We start from the raw sequence: 10,198 nt of genomic DNA on the forward strand, positions 1-10,198 counted from the left end.
GTCATTGAACCTCTCAGAGGAAGTACTGGTCCAGACTCCATGAGGAAACCTGCAAAAGGTTTGTTTAGAGTGCCCCCTTCTGTCATATCAATTACATAAATGACATTGCAAAAAAAAAGAATCTGTAACTAATTGGCTGATTGCTTCATTGACTGGCTGTTTGCTGCTTGTCTCTCTGAATGCTTGATGCGTGATTTAAAAAAAAAATACAACCAAGTAGCCCCTGAGCTGCACAAAAAAAATAAGCCCATATAAAGAGGTACAATACAGCGCAGTGCCATCAGTGTCTGAGCTACTAAGCAACAACCTTGTAAATGAAAAGCACATTAATGCTATTTCAAACGTTTAAAATCCATCACTATTATTTATTATTATAGTGTAATTATTTTATGAAGTATGCATTATAAAAATAAACTCATACCACCAGCAGCACCAGCAGTAATCCAAAGTACCCTGTTTAAGAAACACTGCTTTATGAGAAAGAATTGACATGTTTAATCAACAGTATATATATATATATATATATATATATATATATATATATATATATATATATATATATATATATATATATATATAACCTGACATACCTTGTCAGTGATTGGCCCAAGTCTACCACAATGGAAAACTGTTGTGTTGCACAGGAAGCCAGGAGGTGCATATGTGTGTAGGAGGCGCTGAGGTAAAAGGGTAGTTTAGAAGTTAGAGTGCTTACTACAGCAGTATCTGCTTCTATTTTTAACTGTGGTCTTTGCTTTCTAATCTCAATAGCCTACACCAAACACATTTACTTTATAAACAGTTCAGCATACAAAACAGCTTTAATTTCGATTAAGTGATGAGCTAGTGATTATAATTCTACTGTACCTTGTTCTTTTTAGTAACTATTTACGGTTAAATATTTTTCTTTTCTGCCATATTCAATGCTGAAAGTCAATGACGTTATGTTTAAATATATGCAGTACTTGGCCTAGGTACCACTATTAAGAAGTCTCTCATGTCCCTCCATCCTAAATGTAACCTAACTGCAGCAAATTAAATGCAACAGCCAAGTGTCCTGGGAGGGATTTAGTCATGATTTAGTGCTGCCACCTAGTGTACTAATGTAGAATAGCATTGGTTTGTTCAAGCCTTCAACTGTAATGTGCACATTTTCTCCATAGACTTGAATGTATATATGACAGAGGCCATTTTAGCATCCTTTTCATGTTGACACCAAATAACAAGTAGATGTATCAACTACTATTCCAAACGTAGAAGGAAAATATTAACATTTTAACATTCTGGAGCTAAATTCAACAACTCTACTTTATGTTGGGTAGTTTAAGCAACAACAGGCTACATCTTATTGTAGAAGCCGGTAACATGTTTTACATGTTAACTCTGTGAAAAGTAAGTAGTAGCCTAACTGTAAAGTAAATGAAGTGGAGTACAATACCCCTCTAAAATGTACAATACACAGAGATGGGAAGTAACAAAGTACAAATACTTCGTTACTGTACTCAAGGTGATTTTTTCTGAGATTTACTTTACTATTTTTGTGTTCCTTTTACATTTTAACTTAAATATCGGTACTTTCTACTTCTTACATTTTACCAAATTGGCTCGTTACTTCAGTTTTGTACAAGAGGTCATCATGTCGGAGAATTGCGCGGACACGCGCCTCACGCCGCGAGCGGTTGGCGACACACGGAGAAGAAAGTGAGAGAAAAGAAAAAGAGACTGAATAAGCTGTCCGAAGAATAATCAGTTGAGATTGTGTCTTTGAGAACTGTAAGTAGTATAACTTATGTTGTCAGTTCATTTAAGCCTATTGTATTGGTAGTTGTTTGTTAGCACAGTTAAAGTTAGCTAGTTAGCTAGTGGTATGTCGTGTGTTCTTCACCTGTTAGCTAGGTTGCACAAAGCATCAACAGCCTTATTCGCATGAGTTTTTTTTTTTTACCAAACTTCAGATAATTCGACCGACAAGTGGATGGAAACTTAACCAGAGAGAAGTTGTCTCCGTCCTTGTTTTAACAGACACACTTGGGGCTAAGTTGGAAACCAGAATGAAATTTAAATACAGTCCTAAACTAGCGTTTATCTAGTCATCACTAACAAGTTTACACCCATTTTACTGGAGTTACCGTTATAATTGTTCGTGTCGTTAATACTGAATTCAATCTAATTGGATGGGACTAAACTGACTATACTTGCACCACTAAGACGACTCGACAGATTCGGCAGCATTCTGCATTCATTTGCAGTTTGATGGCGCTAACTTTAGCACATAGTATGGATGGCGACGTGATTGAAAATGAAGAAAACGGAGATCCCAGAGACAAGCATACATTCCCAATCATCCTCGGCCTTATCTGAGAGAGATATTTGAGACAGTAGGAATTAAGAATGACTTCTGGCCAATGTGCTGCTGAAGTTGTTAATTAATGTCTGTTTAGTAATCCATATTTTATATTTTCTTTTCTTTCCAAAAGCCATATTTGAGCACACACATACATATAGATTCTTTTAAATGTTAAAGGGAAGATTAAAAAAGAGAAACTGGATCTGTGAATTCTCAAAGAATCACTACTGAATTCATATCTTGCTGCTCAGTCAGAATCTCATTAACCTGGAGTCAGTCTCTGTCACAATCATCATAATAATATGTGATGTTTTAGGCCTATTGGCAGACATCCATTTAAAATGTAAGCAACGGCATATAAAGAGCATGTTTTCATGTCCACTGAAGTTTCTCAGCGTGACCTCTAGTAACATTCACGTGGTCCAAGTAGCTTTATATAAAAAATGGTTGTCATTCGCAAGGCTACTTTTACACTTTAAGTAAATTTCCAAGCCTGTACTTTGTTACTTTTACTTGAGTAAAGACGTTAAATTAGTACTTCTACTTTTCCCAGAGTATTTTTAACACAAGTATCTGTACTTCTACTTGTGTAAGGGAAGTGAGTACTTTGGCCATCTCTGACAGTACATTAGAAGTAGATGTACAGTACAACTAAAGTCTATCTTCAATATTGTACTTAAGCAAATGTAAATTTTCCTACTACTGGTAATAGATATAGACCTTTTCACAAGCACTCGCTAACCTTAACGTTACTTGGTTACTTAACTAAATGCTAGAGAACCGAGGCATGGTCACTGCTACAAAGCAAAACACTGGGGTTTCTAAAAACATAATAAAAATCTGAAGAAAAAGGTACTCAAAACAAGTGAAATTATCTGTCCGTGCAGCAAGATAATTTCACTTGACAAGCTTGCCGTTATGATGAGAACAGGAGGACTCAAACGCATGCACTCAAAAATAAAATGATTTATTGGGAAATGGGGAAATGGGAACGTTAAGGATCAGGATGCAGAGAACAGGAAGCTGGGGAGATCTCAGGGAGTAAAGATACTAGAAAACGGGGAGCCGAGGAGGAGACGCGGACACCGGGAGCGGAGACAGAGACAGGTGGAAGCGGGGCGCCGTGGGAGGAGGACCGAGAGGAGAAGCCAGCTGACAGGAGACAGGAACAGGAGTGGAGATGATATTGCGGGGGAAGAAATCAAAAGAAGGTAAGTACAGGAAAACAAACATTGTAGATCAGGTTGTACTTTAGGGAGTTTCACCAGCATAACTGGAACAACTATCAAGCGAGGAGTGGATGGAGAGCCGGGGTAGATATACTGTCGTAGATGTGAGGTGGCAGGCAGGTGTGAGCGGCGGGAGCAGGTGATTACTGATGAAACTCAGGTGTGCGTTGTCAGCTGGCTTCAGCAGGAGGGAGAGTGAGAAACCAAGAAAACAACAGGGAAACAAGGCAGGCCAACAGAAAACTCGGAAGAAGAGTAAACAAAACAAATACTCACAGCCCCCGACCATGACACTTGCTTGATTTAAGATTATAGGGAACACTTATAATAAGAAATTTACTCTTAAAACAAGATAAATATCTAACACTTCTGAATCTAATTTTTTATCATGGGAAGAACCAAATAATTTGCAGTGTAGCAGGAGAACTGACCATTAACGTAAACTTAATATATTTACTTAACCAATAGCTTCTGATAAAAACAAAAACATGCATTTACCTCTATGTTTTTTTGTTATGTTAAATTATTGAAAGCCAGCAGTTAGTGGCGTTTCGGTTGGCACATAATAGCAATAATTCAGGCTAATTCAAGACCCCTTTGCTTTGTGTATGGGGTTGTATTTGCAATAACAATCACCTCACTCTATGTCATCCCTATAGAATATTCCAATCCCATTAGATTTAATTTGGTATTGATGACGCGAAAAATGTATAGCAATAACTTCACTGAAATTATTCGAAACTAAAGTAACGAGCCAATTTTATGAAATGTAAGGAGCAGAAAGACTGCTATTTTTGTTAAAATGACAGGAGTAAAAGTAAAACATTAGCACAAAAGTAAATAGTGAAGTATAAATATCTGAAAAATCTACTACAGTAGCAAAGTACATTTTTCACTGTTTGTGCGTGCCTGTGTTCACTGGTGTGTAGGTGAAGGCATGGAGGTGTGAGAGTTCTCTGAGGCCAGAAAGGACATGGCAGCTCTGAAAAATTATCATGAGAAGGTTTGATTTGCATTGATGGGTGAACTTTATTGAGCAACAGTGCAAAGGCTTATCAGTTCACAGTAATAGTGCAAGCTAAGTGGCTGTTGTTTTCAATTCAATTTAATCCAATTATATTTTATTTATACATCAAATCATAACAAGCGTTATCTAAAGGGACTTTACAGAGAGTAGGTCCAGACCACAATTATAAAGTAATTTACAAAGACCCAACAATTCCAGTCATTTTCCCAAGAGCAAGCATTTAGTGCGACGGTGGCGAGGAAAAACTCCCTTTTAGGGAGAAACCTCGGTCAGACCCAGGCTCTTGGTAGGCGGTGTCTGACGGTGCCGGTTGGGGGTGTGATGAACAGTGATCAGTGAACAAAGATAATGGAACTCTGACTAGAGATAGTAGTTTTAGTAGTTCATGGTGTAGTAGGGCACTGCAGGGTGTTCCAGGGTGTGGCAGGGCGTAGCAGCATAGCAGGACGTAGCAGGGCACTGCAGAGACTTTTCAGGAAGAATGATGGAAATGTAGGCACTACAGTCTCAGGTGGAGCGCCTCTGCATCCGTCAGACCTTTAATGATGCGTTGTTTTAGTTTGGGAGAGGATCAGGAGTTGGTGGGGAATGCAGAGGATGTGGAGGAGGAAAAAGCATCTCTGGTGCACAGTTCTTGCTCTCAAGGCTCTTGATCAGCTCCTGGTAGGTCTGAAAGTCTTTGGAATCCAACAGGGCCTGGAGACAACAATGAGGATAATCTGTTGGAATATGCATCACCAAACCTCCATTAAATCCCCATTACAGTCAGTCAATTGTAAAATAATGACGTTCAGAACAGAACATCTTACATTTGAATTACTTTTTTTAACAAAGAGTTTACACTTGTTTTCACCTAATGATGTTTACAGACTTGATGGTTTCTAACATGCATTCATAAATTATCTGAAAAGACATGGTTAGACAATGACACTCTACATTAATGTATCCTACTGCTATACACTGACCTTATCCACACTACCTAGAGTTAGAACTAGTGGGAGGAAGAAGAGCTCTTTCTGGTCGATGAAGTTCAGCATCACCGTCAGGTTGATGTTTATGGGTCAGTGCTCTTTTTTCATAAAACTTGTGGAAATGCCTATAAGAAGAAGTTAGAAGTAAAAATAATGTCAACAGAAAGGCAGCTTAATGTATCAGCTCAGGCATTCTGTTATTAATACAGTTATGTTGTTGCAGGTTATCTGAAAGGTTAATTTACGATTCTATCTTTGGCCCCTGCTCTTTCTCTGAGTCTTTCCATGGAAATAGGAGAGTAGGCGGAGCTGCAGGTCGCTGGAAGAGGCTGTAGGTGGAGCTGAAGTTGTCTGGTAGAATCTTCACGTGGAGTTGACGTTGCAATTTGCAGAAAAAGATGCAGCTGCAGGTTTGCTACAGAAGCTCTAGGGGACCGGTAAGACCGTAAGCAGAGCTGCTCCACTGAAGATTCAGTATGGCAGCAGTAGGTGATAAACGCTGCTGATAGGGTGGAGGCAGCAGATGGCTGGAAGCAGGTTAATCTGCACGGTGACGGAGGATATAAAGTGGGGACAGATTTGGGCGAGAGGCGTCGTTTTTTTGTCTGGATGGTAGAAGCTGTAGTGGAAGGTGGAGCAAGACTCTCAGTTTGCAGGGGCTGTTCGTCGGCCAAGTATGTAGGTATGCGCTGAGGTTGAGTGGATTAAGAGAGTTCGGGAGCGCATGGATGATTAAAAAAAAGATATTTCAGCAGTGGTGGACCTTAGGTTTACTAAAACTACAAAACGTAAACTAAAATATACAATATTAAACTTAGAAATACAAGTCTACTTAAACTAATACTTACCTTAACTGGCATACTTAAACTTAAATTACAGACAAACTAAAACTACAACACAAATTAATGCAAAGACTTCTAAAACTTCAAATCTATAACATTAACTTAATCTACACCTTATATTAAAACTACAACATAATTAACACTAAACACAAACTTAACTACAACACTTAACTTAAATCTATAACACTTAAAACTTCAAAACTACAACACTAAATTAAATCTATAACACTTAAACTTAAAATACACACTAATTAAATCTACGACACTTAATCTTAAAACTACAACACAAACTTAAAACTACAACAACTAAGCCTAAAAACTACAAAGCTTAAACTTAAATAGACAACACAACTTAAACTACAACACAAACTTAAATCTACAACACAAACTTAAACTACACCACTTAATATTAAAACTACAACATAAACTTAACACTATAACACAAACTTAAAACTACAACATTTAACTTAAATCTAAACTTAACTAAAACACACACTTAAACTTAAATATACAAACTTAAACTACACACTAAACTTAAATCTACGACACTTAATCTTAAAACTACAACACAAACTTAAAACTACAACAACTTAAGCCTAAAACTACAAAGCTTAAACTTAAATAGACAACACAAACTTAAAACTACAACACAAACTTAAATCTACAACACAAACTTAACACTACAACACAAACTTAAAACTGCAATACTTAAACTTAAATCTACAACACTTGAACTTAAAACTACAACACAAACTTAAAATTACAACACTTAAACTTAAAATTACAACACTTAAACTTAAAATACAACACTTAAAATTAAAACTACAACACAAACTTAAAACTACAACACAAACTTAACACTACAACACAAACTTAACACTACAACACAAACTTAAACCTTCAACACTTAAACTTTAAAACTACAAGACTTAAAGTTCATCTACAATATTATTTGCAGATGTAATCTCATTGAACTAAAATGATAATATTTCATTTTAGTTCTAGGCTCTAATCTTTGGGAGCGGTTGGGGACTAGGTTCTCCCGTGATATCCACATCATAAAGTGGAGGATGGACCCCGACCCCGTATGAGACGCCCACATGCACCAGGCTGTCTCCAGCCACTGATTCTGTGAATGTGGGACGATCCAGCCTTTCCCACAGCTTCTGCTTGATGCGACGTCCCAGCGCTAAACTGTACGGACGCATCCTGCCACTCTTGTACCTGTGAGGAGCGGAAGAAACAGAAATTAATCATAATGAAAAACAGGATTTAAAAGTTATACAGTGTAATAGATTTGAAAAAGACACGATTTTTGCCACAAACATACTTCAGCATATTATCTACAACTTCATGGTAGATCTGCTGGTACTCTTCTACTGAGCGGTTGTGTATTTTCAGAGGGCTGTCGTGGGGCAGCGGAGCAGTGGAAGGAACTGGAAGGTCAGCAGGGGGGGTCCGAGGCTTTGCGACCAAATTCAGTAACTCTGGAATGTCAGCAGCTGAGGTGGAAGCCTGAGGACTGGCATCCCAGTCCAACACCTCTGGCTCTTCAGCAGCTGGATTCACAGCAGAAGGTTTGGAAGGACGAGCCACAGAGGTCCGCTTCCTCTTCCGGGGAAGTTCTGCAGCAGTAGCAGAGTGCTGGCGCTTTCTCTTTACATCGGGCACCTGGGAAAGTCAGCAGCACAGGAGAGGATGTCAGGCTCCGGTAAACTTAAACAACATACCGGTACAGATGACTACTGTGTCAGATTAAAAGGCCCTTCAAAGATTCTGTCAGTTTTTAGAAAGATCTTAGAGATAAAACCTTTGTTAGGCTACACACCTGCATGCAAAAAGACTTGGAATCAAAAACTGAAGTGAAGCTGGACATAGCATACACAGCTGGAATATTTGATGGAACTTTAGAAAAGTTACTGAGTCCAATAAGTAGTGCAAGTGGGACACTGTGTCCCTATGAATAGACTCTGCTCTGTGTTATCTAATTCTTAAGGACTAGATCAGTTTGGCCAGATGTCTCACCTGGTCAACACTGCAGCGTGGACGCTGTGCTGCAGCCTTCCTTACAATCTCTGCCTGGCGTGCAGAAATGATCCTTTTTCTGCTGTAGTTATGGTCTTGCAGGTGGTTTAGCACATTGACCTGCAACAATACACACTCTTTGTTAGAATGAAGCGTTGCAACATCTGGGATAAAATGAAGTGGATTTTATTTCCCCTGCCACGATTGCTGTGGGAAAACCCCATTAAAATCATTATATAGTCATATGCAACATGTAATTACCCAAAACGAATAGTGAATAGTTAAAAACTCAAGACAGGGCATCAGGTCAGGTGGCCCAAAGCAGAACCTGTCCCTGTCAATGGATATTTATCTTTTTGCTGCACAGATTAATTACATCTGTTTGAAATCATGCATCTGCCAAGGAAAATATATGAAGTGATGGGCTTTAAAGCCGTAACTTTGGCTACACTTAAAATCACTCTATTAGTTTTCATTGTAAACAGATGAGCAGGTACAGCAAAAAATAATTTTTTTACAATGATGATTGATTTAAAAAAGTATTTATGTATTTCATAATATATAATTTTAGATTTTAAATTTATCAATGACTGAAAATCATCTCCTTTTCATCTTTTTTCGAGTTGTTTAATCAACTTCAGCCTTTATCTAATTATTATGATTATTCATCAAATGACAAATATTTCCTTTATATTTCTCAACTCTTTTTTTGTAGGCTATAACCATATATTCTAAAGATTAAACCTAAGCATTTCTTGAATTTGTAGCATTATTTTTAAATTTTCTGAAAAGTATAAGCTGTTTAAGTTACAAAAACATATAATCTATTTTAATGAAATATAATTGGATTTTGCTGCCCGCCAGGAACTAAAGCCAATTAGCTTCTTCTGATGAGGAAACAAATATAAAATAAAATTCCTTATAAGTTAATATTAATATAATTTTATCTTTAAACCATTGTTATAATAGCTTATAATTCATTCTATAATATTAGACCTAGGTGGTAAATTATGATTTGTATATTTGTGTGCTCAGAGCCTGTTAGCAGTGTCAGGGAACTCTGTCTTGACAATAAAAGGCCTAAAACACTGCAGGCTTTCATAAGGTTCAAATCTCACATTTTCCATGATGGAAGTTTGCTGTGTCAGTCTCTGGGAGTCTTTAGTTGTAGTCAGGGTGGAGGCAGTTCTCAGTGGAAGCCTTAATTAGGAAGAAACGTCCAGTGAAAGTGAAGAGAAAAACTTTTCTTGACCATCTGAGATTTTGTTTTTGTTTGAGTGATCATCTTCTAGGAATGATGCACCTGGAGACCAAACATAGCAACCATGGAATCCTCGTTATCCAATCAGCCGGAGATCAGGTCCATTTTAAACCAGTCAACACAGCTTTCATTCTGAAAATTGTGATAGCCCGGCATTTTTCTTAATTTTTAATTAAGATTGCAAAACAAGTGCACTAACAAAAACATACACATAACAATGTACACTAAAAGTTAAGGGATAAATAAATTGCAAGAGCTGCTAAAGGATTCAGCAGTTATAAAAAACAGTTATAAAATGTACATACAGTATATTCAGAGTCTTTAGTGCTATATTGTTGCATTTCATTTATTACAAATTTAAATGAAGGTTTTCTGTTATAGAAATTATTTTCGTGAATGTGAAATCATGCTTAATAAAAGGATGAAAGGAAGGTTTTTGTTCTGAAATGCAGACATAAAAAAATAATGAAAAATTATCCACAAATATACTTTACAA

The 10,198-nt window shown here is 37.3% G+C and overlaps 1 protein-coding gene and 1 long non-coding RNA gene across 2 annotated transcripts; one reads left to right on the forward strand and one right to left on the reverse strand.

Moving 5' to 3' along the window:
- Positions 1-1,658: 1,658 nt before the first annotated feature.
- LOC116695839 (uncharacterized) lies at positions 1,659-5,916 on the forward strand. The gene is made up of 3 exons (XR_004333565.1): positions 1,659-1,773; positions 3,347-3,558; positions 5,853-5,916. It is a non-coding gene; the product is annotated as an uncharacterized LOC116695839 (long non-coding RNA).
- Positions 5,917-7,271: 1,355 nt separating this feature from the next.
- LOC116696001 (uncharacterized) lies at positions 7,272-9,707 on the reverse strand. The gene is made up of 4 exons (XM_032526599.1): positions 9,560-9,707; positions 8,442-8,561; positions 7,747-8,087; positions 7,272-7,640 (listed from the first exon to the last, which is right to left on the reverse strand). The coding sequence occupies exons 1-4, from the start codon at positions 9,566-9,568 to the stop codon at positions 7,418-7,420; spliced, it is 693 nt and encodes a 230-aa protein (XP_032382490.1). The 5' UTR covers positions 9,569-9,707; the 3' UTR covers positions 7,272-7,417.
- Between the last annotated feature and the right edge of the window lie 491 nt (positions 9,708-10,198).

This window comes from Etheostoma spectabile, chromosome 9 (genome assembly GCF_008692095.1).
Source record: "Etheostoma spectabile isolate EspeVRDwgs_2016 chromosome 9, UIUC_Espe_1.0, whole genome shotgun sequence".
Classification (NCBI taxonomy): Eukaryota; Metazoa; Chordata; class Actinopteri; order Perciformes; family Percidae; genus Etheostoma; species Etheostoma spectabile.